We start from the raw sequence: 12,565 nt of genomic DNA on the forward strand, positions 1-12,565 counted from the left end.
GTTACCAAGCGGGTAGAATTAAGAGCTTTTATTTTGGGGTTAGAACTCGGAATCCTGTTGATTTCTGGCGTTTAATCCTTTAAGTGCAATTAGCAATATCGTCCCGAAAAAGAAAATCAAGGAATACGTGGGAGAGCATTTTATTGCGAAATACCTTTATGTAATGGATTGTAGTCTGTGTAAAGGCTTATAAAAATGGTCCCAACGGCGCAGTTGAAGGGCTTTTTGCCGTCTAAATGAAAGGACCTTTGAATTTGGTTAAGAAGTTCATTTTGGACGCCCGAGGGAGATTTTCAGTACCAACACTGTAGCTTGATGTTAAGAATCTTGATATTTCAAATGTTAAACTGATCGATATTTGCTGCTTAAAACTTTATGCAGGTGTCCAGATTATGATTGGAGTATTCATTTTGCCTGAGCAGTTCAAGCATTCCTTATCTCCGCGTTTTAGCATTGATTCCAGCTAACATTTGAGATGACATTCTGTTTGACATTTGAACAGATTTTCGGCAAGAAATTTAAGCCGTTATTCTATTTGAAGTTTAAGCAGTCATTCTGATCGGTGTTTGGGTGTTGATTCTGCTTAACATTTGAGTGAGTGAGTGAGTGAATGAGTGAGTTAGTGTGTTAGTGCTTGGGGTTTAAAGTCTCACTTAACAATTTTTTGGTCATATGACGACGAAGTCCTTTAAGTGTATGTAATGCGCCTCCTTGTTTCAGGACTGATTTCCACCGCTCTTTTATCTAGTGCTGCTTCACTTACCGAAGGCAAGTAAGCCGTCCCGCCCGAACCATTAACCATCAACCAGTCGTTGCATTATCCTCTTAATGCTGAACGCCAGGCGAGGAAGTTACAACACTTCCTCTGTTTTAAGGTCTTAGGTGTGACCCGACCCAGGATTCACCCTGGATCTCCCGCCCCCGAAGCGCTTAACATTTGAGTAGGCAGTTTGAACGATATTTGAACAGATATCCTCTTTGTCATCTTACCAGACCCTCTCATTGGCATTTGACAAGATATTCGGACTGACTTTTCACTGGGCAGTTTTTTTTTTCAGTTTGTGCCAGGTATTTTGATTGACATTTAACTAGTTATTTTGACTGACATTTCCCCAGGAATTTTGAGTGACGTTTGACCAGGTATTTTGATTGAGATTTGACCTGTTACTCTGCTTGACGTTTGACCTTGTACTCTGCTTGACATTTGACCAGGTATTCTTGTTGACATTTGACCAAGTATTCTGCGTGAGAGTTGGCCAAGTACTCTCCGTGACATTTGATCAAGTACTCTGCCTGACATTTGGCAAGTACGCTGCTTGAACATGCGCTCTGCGTGACATTGACCAGGGATTGTGCTTGACATTTGACCAAGTACTCTGCGGGACATTTGATCAGGTATTCTGGTTGACATTTGACCACGTACTCTGCTTGACATTTGACCTTGTATTCTGCTTAGCATTTGGCCTAGTACTCTGGTTAGCATTTGGCCTGGTACCCTGCTTAGCATTTAGCCTAATACCCTGCTTAGCATTTACTAGGTAATCCTGCTTCACATTTGACCAGATATTCTGCTTGAGATTTGAACAGGCATTCTCGTTCAAATCTGTCCGGACCTTATGGTTCATATCTGATCGGACCTTTTGGTTTACATCTGATCGGACCTTCTGGTTTACATCTGACCGGACCTTCTGGTTTACATCTGAGCGGACCTTCTGGTTCACACCTGACCGGACCTTCTGGTTTACATCTGACCGGACTTCCTGGTTTACATCTGATCGGACCTTCTGGTTTACATCTGACCAGGCATTATGGTTCACATTTGATTAAGTATTGCCATTAACATTTTACCTAGTGCTCTGCTTTACATTTGACCAAGTTATCCGGATTAACATTTGAGCAGAAATTCTGTTTGGCCTTTGTATAACCATTCTACTTAGTATCATTTAAACCGTTTTGTCCGACGTCTATATAAAAACGGTCGTTCAACTTGGCAGTTGAGTGATAATTCAGGTAATAGACATTCTTTCAGTCCTTTGATGTTTGTGCTGAGATTCTGAAAACTTACAGACATGCAGCAATAGCAGGACATTAAACAGTAACAGGACCCTTTGACATTTATTCAGGTCCAGTTATGAATCATCTTGCCGCTAGGAAAATCTTACATTTCATAGATAATGAATTCGGCTTTTACGTTTGTCTTCATGCATGTTAAGTTTGAAAATGGTTCATTTTGATATGCGCTATATCCGACCGATTATTTGGGATGCAAAGGCGAGCATTTATCATTCTTACACTGGATATTATAACAGGTTCATTTGACACATTTTAACTTTATGAGCTCAAGATAGCTGAGGCGCTCCTTACTTAGCGCTCAGTTTCTATCCCATCCTCCTCTTTACGGAAAATCACTAACCTTGACAACCTGAAACAGCCCTTATAGTTGCCATACACTAATTCTCTAAGGCATCAGAAATGTAGTCATATCAAAGCCTGCATTGGTAACAGTATTCCAAGTCATTTTTATCAAACCAACGTCCGCCATGTTTTGAATTCTAACCTTTGCAAGGTACGAGCTAGCTGTTTGAATGATAGATTGTTGACCAGTCTAATCAGATGACCAGAGTACCCTTATCAGACATGAAGGCAAAGCAAACAAATATAAAACAAAGTCTCTCAACGAAAACTCCAATGAGAAGAAATCTACGAACTGCCAGAACGTAACTTGGCAGACATTGGCGGAATTTCAGTTCAGGATATAGCGGAAAATCAATTCAGAATATGGCAGAAATTCAATTCAGAACATGGCGGACGCTGGATTGACTTTTGGATTAAAAGTTTAAACGGCTGGATTGCTGTTAACAGATCTAGGAAATCAGTGTATACCAAATATGAAGACGCGTTTCAGTTTTGAAGGCTACTGGAGTGTTCCGTGTGGAGTAACATGTAGATATCACAAGGCCAGAGTGCTACGTAAGGACCGCCTAAGTCGACTTTAGCCGGCATACATGAAATGTTAGCGGTGTTAAACTGGATAATTCAAGCTTCAAATGAACAATATATGAAGTTTGATTTTTTTTTAAAAAACGGGTCTGAAAAATCCATGTACCTCTTTGTACTATAAGCTGTGTATTTGCTTTGGAGATACAGCTGATAAGCTCCGACCGAAAGTACATGTTGGCAGTGAAGGCTGACTGAAGCTACATCTTTGTGACTCAGGTATTACTGCCTCACTTAGGTTTGTTGAGTCTACCAGGACATCGGCTTTCCTTCTAAGTACCTCAGACCTGTGTTCTCTGGGTTCCTCTCCTCGCAATGCTGTATCTGTTCTTTTCATTTCGAAAGGGCTGTTTTTCTTTTTGCCAGTTCAACACGGCGCCTTAAAATAGTTCCCAGTTAAAGTTGCAAGTGCTGGTTTTAAGTGTATACACCTCAGGCATAGGTCCGATTGACTAACACTTCTGTGTGGACGCGCGCGTGCTTGGTGGAGGGTTACGAATGGGGGTGTCGCTTATCATCAGCTAGCCAGGAATCAATTTCCGAGGCAGGTTTTTTGAGAAACTTGATGTCTGGGATAACACTCTCATGAATGACCTTTAGTTCCGAGCTAATTTAGATCTTCCAACACGCGATGAGCTCACCAGCGCGGACGTGACAGAAACACTCGTTATTCTTATCTGCGCGTTTCAGTATCTCAGGCTGCAAATCAGCTGTGCAAGTTTGGGGAGAGATTTTTTTTTTTTTTTTTTAGGAAAAGTTGAGATTGTTGAGAGAAACTAGCTACTGATCTTTTCTGGCTCGAAATGGGTACTCCAAGTGGATATGGGACATCGTAAAGCTTACACCGACGTAGTACAGTAAATCAGTCAGTCAAAAAACTTCGTCGAACATTTGAACAGTTTGATGTACGATTTTCTTTCTGCTCGCATTTTAAAACTGCCTACAGTTTTTCATGTAATTGTATGTTTGTGAAAAGTACTCTTGATAACTAATAACCCACAAATCCTGATTTGCTTACTCCCGATTCACTGCAAAAACCGCGCAATTGTTTATAACCACGTCATCAAAGGTTTGTTCTGCTAAGAAGGATTGGGAAAACCATCCCTGGTCCAATTCACTGCAAAGACGCCATCAATGTTTTAAAAGCCATGTGATCCGACTGCGATATATCAATGGGCAAAGGTGTCTTGTATTAAGAACGATAGACAAAACGATCACCAATGAAAAGCCAAACAGGCACCAATCTAGTTCACCACAAAACTCCACTTTTGTATAAGAATCACGTGATCGACTGCAATTTCTCGCGCTTTCTCGAATTGTTCTTGATACTGAGACCGACAGACAAAACAAGCGGCAGTCAATCATATCCTTGCGCAAGTCGATAGTCTCATAAGCCATCTGGAAGAGCCATATTGATGTTAAAAACACCAGGTGTTATCTGTGGGATTGTATACGCCGACAGGTGAGCCATTTGAGAGGCTTATTTCACGCGCCTTAATGGTATCTGACATCACCTGGTCACTTTGTTCCTAGATGACAGGTCATAACTCTTTACCTTGAAAATTAGACTTCCTTTGATGTTGTCTTGGGAGTTTTAAAGACCTCCGAGATTGAAGAATTGCCTAATATAATGCGATTGTGAATACTGACATTTAACAGATGAGTGCTATAGTTTATCCTTAGTACTCAAACACGGGCGCCTTTTTGTACGTTGGATTTCAAAGATATATAATTCTTCTTGCGTTTTTTTATATTCGAACTGCATGTGGAGCCCAATCGCAGACAACTGGATGGCACTGAATTATACTTCGATGTGAAACTGTTTCATACAATACAGTTTGACAAATATTTTCAAGAAATAAAAACTTTGTTATAGCTTTGGAGACATGTAAATCATCAGTGTGGCGGTAAGCTGTAGAATCAGCCCTCTGGTGGACAATGACACGTAGCTCCGTCTTGCCATGTCCTCTAACCTCGACATAATTCATTTTCCATATTACTGAAGATTATACACATTATTGTAATACTCGAGGCATTTTGTACTTGGTTTGTTGTATAATTTTGGGCAAGCTTGCCCTAAATGCAGTGATATGATTAGATGGTATTTTTAGCATTAGTAATATGGTTGCAGAAAGTGGCAGGCAGGTCGTTGCCCATTGGTTATGATAGCAATCGCTGGAACACACGACGTGGTGGCTGAGTCCTGGACGCCCATTTTGGTCGACGGCAGGTATACGAATGTCTGTTTTGACGCATAGATTGCATGGGGAATCATCCACATTCCCTGCCTAATAGCGTTCCTAATGCCATTTGGATAATATGAAAGTCGTTGGAAATAACTTGCCTTTCTACTAGTATTGCATACTCCTTAAGATCGCTCCACTGCCGACGAAAAACAAAAGGGTTAAAGTCGTCTAATATTTGCCCAAAGTGGTTTATTCTGCTTCCTCTTCTCGAAAACCTGTCTGCCTTAGTGAAAAGCTCTTGAGTACGGCGTAAATAAATAAATATGTAAGAGATGTGGTCTGAGGTCATTATTTTGTGGACGTCTCCTTACATATCACGTCATAGCACTAAACACACCATCTGCAGCATGATAAGGCAGAGTGCCAGCAGGGATGCATTAGGCCTGGTCGCTGTTTCGTGAAGAACAGCTATAGGCTCCAAGAAGTTCTTTGAACCTCATGGAACCGGATCTCGATGCTATCCTTTAGCTGAAACCGGGCCAAGTTTGATTTATAAACAAGTACACGAGCATTGCATTTATACGTCTTAGTCTGCTTGGTTTCCAGGCAGTACACGTATATGCTGTGTGTATGTCTTACATATTTATATATGTATATATAAAGTCGCTGATTGTATCATTCAAGCCAACCTAATCTTAATATCTTAATCGTTTTTATTAAGATCCGCTGCGCTACAAAACTATATTGTCATATGACTGAAAAATTGTTAAGTATGACGTTAAACCCCAAGCACTCAATCGCACTCACTCAAAGCTATATTGTCGACTTATTAAACAGATGATAACTTTCAAGCCAACATAGGTTCACGACAAACCTTTTCATGATGAAAGTTTTAATTTATCATGCTAATTACATGTATCGTCACATGAGCTCTACACAACAGACGATACTTTTAGAGGATGCTGTTTACATGCGACAGGATTGGCTCTGAACATTGAGATGTGCTGAGAGACATAAGGCCTATGTCAGATAGACAAGGAGCTGAAACCAAAGTTGGGTTAGAACCTCATAAATATGAATTGTGAAACTTAAAACTCTCTGCGATATTGTTCAAACAATTTCTGGAAACTCAGGAGTACGGAATTTTTGAGGATCCCACTATTTCGTCTTGAATCATATTTCTCCTCTAAGCGTGTTTCGCCTGTATATATATTTCGCCTTTAAGTATATTTTGCCTTTAAACACATATTGCCTTTACGCACACAAGTAGGAGAAAAGCAGTTAAACTGGACGGTTATGTGGAGATTCTGGTTCAAAATGATTATTGTGGTGGGCATGAACTCAATACAGTGTAACTTTAACCCATGTAAGTGGTTTATTTTTAAACATGCTGTATTTGTGGAGATGAATTAAGTGCCTTGTGCAATTGCGAATTTATTTAATGACCCAGGTGTTTTTTCGTATGCAAAACTACGTCATCAACCTTGTAAGTTAGGCCTAATATCTGTTAAGATTTGACACAAATTCGATGATCTGTTTTAACACTGTTATATCGTTCGCAGTGAGAATTCTCCTAGCACAACCTGAATCCACTATACATAGGAAGTACTCCGTACGCTACAGCGTTATAGTGTATGTTGGTTTTCGTTTGGCTTTACACAGGCTTTAGTGATCTATTTTTAGCGCTTTATTAGAAGTACATGGATTCTTGTGCCGGGATTCTTTTAATTAAGCAATGAAAGAAGCCGTGTTTAAGCTCATAACGTAACTTTGTTCTTTTCGCTCGGCTAAAAAGAAATAACAACCTAGAACGTGTGCAACTCAGCGTGATTGAAGTTGTAACATCTCTGCTTAAAATCACGTATTACTTTTTTCTCTCGTACAGTCCTGTGAAGTGTGCCTGCCTTTGTCTTGTACGATGAGTTTTCTGCTGTCATTGAAGTTTGTTTGGGACAGCTGCCCGTGGCTAATGACGGCTGTTTAGATTTGTAGATAGCCAGAGACTGACTTCCACTCGGGTTTACTAACACCGCTTATAAATAGACCGGGGGTAATGCAAACTAGGTTAGCGTCGCCCTCCTCGCAGGGGGGGCCTCTAATACGCTCACAACATGACTTGGCCCAAGTTCATATCCACACCCTCCATGTAGATGAAGCTGACAGCGCACTATGTGCCATTTATGTCAATGTCACATTTTCACTTAAACAGGCGTTACACGTTCGATTTCAACATTTTAGTTATATACAGACTGCAGCCCATAAAAAACTTTAAACTGTTGAGTATCGTCGTGTGGTAATGAAATATGGGAATGGAGTTTGTTAAGAAATGTCTGGAAATTAAAAATTTGATACTGATAGGTGTTTGTGAAGTTTGAGTATGAAGTTTGATTATGAAGGGTGATAATGCAGTTTGATTTTAAGGGTTGATAATGAAGTTTGAATGATAAATCACTATTATATTTCATCATTATGTAAATCATGATCAGAATGTCACCATTTAACACCAGTTCCGTAATCTTCCTGTCTTCCTGTCGGGTCGTGGAGTGGTGCAAATCGTAAGCAGTGATAAAAGTTGTCGACAAAACGTGTATGGAGAACGAAGCCGGGGTTAAATCGTAAAGGTATACATTTATACTTCCATGACAAATCAAAGATACAAAAAATGAAAAACAACCACATCACTGCATCTATTAATTGATATCTAGTGGCATGGAACCACCGGTGAAGGAAAACGAACCATTTAAGGAAAATGGCGATTGATGACCTCCTGCAGTGATCCCAATTTAGACAAGCCATTAGTCTTTGAACATAAATAGTTAATCAATTAGACACCAAACATTCAAGCTTACATTTGAGTATAAAAAAACGATGGTGGTTTTGAATACTTTGCCTTGAGAAATGAAATTAAACGGGAATTTATCCAGGGGAGAAAATGTAGATTATATCCTTGAGGGCATCGTGCGTTGTAATTGTCACAAACATTTATGTTGTTGTGCGCCCATGATGAAATATTACCGCTGACCACAAAGCTCTTGTTGGCTTCATTTGGTTAAGTTGACACCGTTCTCAGTTGTTTTGTCTGGGTCCCTCAACAAAGGGATCCCCTAGAGCGAGAGCAACTGTCTACTTCCTGTTAGGAAATGTTCTTCTGTTGTCCCTGAAATGAGAACTTGATTCATGTGAATGTCCATCCTCCCTGTCTGAACAGTGTCAAATCGCAAACTCTTTTCGTCTACTCGCTGTCGAACACGTGTTTATCGCTTGCATTTAGTTCACAGTTTCCTTATTTACAATATATTTTCATCAAACCATCCCTTTATCACTTACTCATACACTATACATTCATCTATACACTCAGGCCCCAATCCCTTATTTTAAAGAAGACCACTCATAAAACGATGACGTCACACACATGTATCCATAGTAACAGGTTCGCGGTGTGTGTCAGCCGTGTTATTTCGTGAGTTAAGCACAAATCCCAGCTCTTTGCGATAAACGTCTGAACTATTAACACAGGCTGTCGATGACTACGATACTTACATAAAGATAGATCTTTGTGGGAGGAAAGCAGATAATTTGTAAGGCTCTTCGTGGATATACGCATCATGCCGGTCTTTGGGAAACGTCGGTCTGTCTCCATAAGCGAGGTAATGTGCAGCTTTTCTGTATGTTTCCTCTTTGTTTCCGCTGTGGTCAAATCTACTTTTCTGTTTGGGTATACTGAGTCCAGGTCATTGAACGGCATTTTGATCGTGGCAATCGGAACAGGCACGTAGGCCTGATCCTTGTACATCATTGTACTATTCTCGTTGGTTTCTTCATCACGTCAACACATCAGCCTGAGCCAAGCCATTAACACTATATTTGTCTAATAAAGCTGATGACTCTTGAATTACAGCACTGAGCCACCATCGTTGCTAGATTTTACATCAGTCAGTCAGATTTTTTTTATGTCTTATTTGCTCCAAGTGAAATTCGCTCATGTTCCAATGAAATCGCCATGTAATTTCTGAAGACGGCGCTTTACAAATGTTTACGAACATACTTGTTTTTCACTTTATTACTTTTCAGCTGGCGTCTTAAACTTGAAAACTTCATATATGAATAATTAGATATTACCTATAACAATGTTTGCAGTTCATAGCAACTTATTGTTTGACTGAATTATACGTCAAGCAAATATAGATCCTGTAATACCGACTTTTTTATCTTACATGGTATTGCCAAATTATAGATTCGATATTGGGCGACACGCCATGGTAGCCTGCATTGAATGCCAACAGATGACAATAATTGCAGGCCAAATTCCACATAGTTCGATGAAATATGACGTCTAGTATTGCTGCATTTTATAATGACAGGAATAATAAACCTAACTATGACAATTTTTGAGAGTGACTAATACAGGCCAAATCGTCGAAATGTAACAACGGTTCAAAATGTGAGCAAATTGTTTGACAATGTACGTCAGATGCCAAATTTGACCGGCCCGGATAGCACAGTTGGTAGAGCGTCCGCTTCGGGACCGGTAGATCCAGGATCAATCCTTGGTCGAGTCACACCTAAGACTTTAAAAGAGGAAGTTGTAACTTCCTCGCTTGGCGTTCAGCATGAAGGGGATAGTGCAACGACTGGTTGACCCGTATCAGTATAATGGCTCGGACGGGGCGGCTTACTTGCCTTCGGTAAGTCGTCTCAGTGATGCAGCACATACACTAAGTCTTGTATGTGACAGTGTATTTTAAAATGTGTGCTATTGTTGTTGCAGTCGTCAAAATCGAAGAACAAGAAAAAGCAGAAGGATACGTCACGACTGCACTCACCAGAGGGCGCTTCCGTCTCAGATATAGAGAGTTTCAACAGCGACATGTCGACCAAAAACGGCTTCACGGACAAAGAGACGTTAGGTAAGACTGACCAATTAAAAGGCAGTATACATTAAGCTTTTAATAATACCACTTTCTGAATTCCATTGTGTCCACGTGATGCAATGAAATGCTATGGTTGGCGGAAAAAAGTGCCCGGCATTAACCACCGGCCTTTAGTAAGTTATAGACGAACATTTCCACATGTGGCGTACACATATGCACATAAAGGGCTTAGTGGTTTTCAGCGAACGTTAGACTACACACAAATTATTGTACGAGCGTCATCGAGTGTTCATTGTCACCAAGTCCCCACAAACGGGGTACACTTAGGTAATGCAGGTATTATTGAAGGAGATACTGTACAAGGTCAGGCAGTGATATAATCGATATATTACTGATTGTTAAACCGAAATAACCGAAATAAGAAAAAAACACAAGAACACAATGGTAATGTGGTCTAACGGAAACCTTGTGCAAGAGGATTGGATTGATTTAGATAAAACGTGTATGAGTCCTTTCTTGCCAAACTTAAAATTTTCTTAATGCATAACGACTATCGTAAACAGGATTTTCCAGGTTGAAAAAAAATAAACATCGGTATGCCGAGGGTGTTTTGCAAAAAAAAACGATGGTATGTAGGATATGGCCGGCTTTGTAAGCTTTCCACGGTGCTAACTGGAATTCACCCAAAATTCATCGCATTTTCTGGCATGATCATACAGTGATGATGAAAAACTGTAACACTGTATCTACCCGTGATACCCGTCTGATATGATACAGACAGAACTGCTTAACAAGCCACTGAGTGTGACACAGCAAGTGCAACCACAAGCCTATACCTTCAGTTTGTCATAACTTAGACCGACACTGAGTGCAGGATTAAGCTCTTTCAGTTTGTGTTATCAGATTGCCAGAATCGCGTAAAACAGTATAGTGAGTCGTGGGCTAATGGTTAGAGGTGATTGTCATTCAATCCCTACAGGGCACATGAGATGCAGGTTAAATCCCGGCCTTGGGCAGGAAATTTGCATCCCCCCAACACCCCCCCCCCCACCTGTCACTTTTCCTGCATGGGGCCTTGGTGGCAATATTCTGTCCACAGTACGTGTAGGTCGGCTTACATGGTCTTTCTTGAACTTTGATCGATTTGTGGGTAAATATCTTTGAATATCATGAGGGAAAGTTCACCGTTTAGTAGTCAGAGGTCAGTGGTTTACTCTTAGGCACCGTTGTTTTCACCAGCGATAAAATAGGGACAACATGATATAGGTGAAATATGTTTTAGTACTACGTAAGACCATAATCAAATAAATATACCAAAAGCTGCAAAGACTTGTTAAGCTTCTCTGGCGTTTTTTTTTTTATAACCGATTTAATAGTATACGTGCAATCCCAACCGAATTTGTTACATTGTGATTATTTCGGGACTATTTCGGAAAACAATTGTAAGCACGAATGAGAATCCATGCTCATTCAAGATGCTGTCATTCTAACTCTTCTGCTCAGCATAATCTCTGCTTAGAATTCTGTGATTGACATATTATTAAAAGCTTAGTGATTCGGGTTCGAACTCTGTATCTATTATCCATAAATCGTAATATTAAAAAGAAGCAGATTCTTTATAATAAAGTGTATATGATATAAAAAAATGGTCAAGTCCAGCTCATGCTGGCTTCCCCTCCGTCTGTACGTGGAAAGGTCTGTCGGCAACCTGCGGATGGTCGTGGATTTCCCCCGGGCGCTGCCCGGTTTCCTCCCACCATAATGCTGGCTGCCATCGTATAAGTGAAATATTCTTAAGTACGGTGTAAAATACGATTCAAATAATTAAATTTAAAAAAATGGAAAATAAAATGAAGGAACTAAAAACCGATGTGATATTTTGATTGTTTTTAACTATTTACATTAATTAATAAATTAAGATTTAGATCTGTTGGTTAGGTGCTAGTATATACCGTTACTGGATGTGACGTGATAGAGAGTGTTTGTTGTGTAATGCTGTATCCAAACACCATTATTAATATAGAGCTCACTGAATGCCATAGCTCGGAATCACACCATGTTGATACTGCGGAGCTAATTTCAATAATGACAGTAAATCACAAGAACAAACCTCATGCATCCTTATTATTGGCGCAGAATCCAACCAAAAAACTTAATGCAAAATCCATTCCTGCACTTTGCGGTTCAACTCGGATTTCACTTGGGTAAAGCTTGAGTTTATTGACCTCCTTCACCGAAGATCTTTCATTTCCGGTCATTCGGGTTAGCATCATCTACGCGTCTGATTGGTGGAAATGACAGCGACCCAAAACAACGTAGAAATAAATGTAAATAATTTATCTGGATTTTAGCCTGACATGATTCTCTAACGAGATTTGCCGGGATCCCGATCGAGCACTACAGCCATTCAACTCTGTTAAAGAGGTTCTGGTGTACGAGTAAGTCAAATGCTATATTCCGTCCTTCGTGTGGGTTGATCAATAGCAAAGTACGACGGTGTGACAATGGGAA

At 40.1% G+C, this 12,565-nt stretch overlaps 1 protein-coding gene across 5 annotated transcripts in view; it reads left to right on the plus strand.

The window, feature by feature from the left end:
- The window catches only part of LOC135463848 (neo-calmodulin-like), a 112,325-nt gene that overhangs the window by 90,546 nt on the left and 9,214 nt on the right, over nt 1-12,565 (plus strand). For 4 of the 5 annotated variants that reach the window (XM_064741300.1, XM_064741296.1, XM_064741299.1 and 1 more), the window contains exon 2: nt 9,952-10,090. In XM_064741300.1, the coding sequence (XP_064597370.1) occupies nt 9,952-10,090 (139 nt within the window). Of the gene's footprint in view, nt 1-8,713; nt 8,831-9,951; nt 10,091-12,565 lie in introns of those variants that run through there. The other variant, XM_064741297.1, reaches the window with a different exon arrangement.

Source organism: Liolophura sinensis, chromosome 3 (genome assembly GCF_032854445.1).
Source record: "Liolophura sinensis isolate JHLJ2023 chromosome 3, CUHK_Ljap_v2, whole genome shotgun sequence".
Taxonomy (NCBI): Eukaryota; Metazoa; Mollusca; class Polyplacophora; order Chitonida; family Chitonidae; genus Liolophura; species Liolophura sinensis.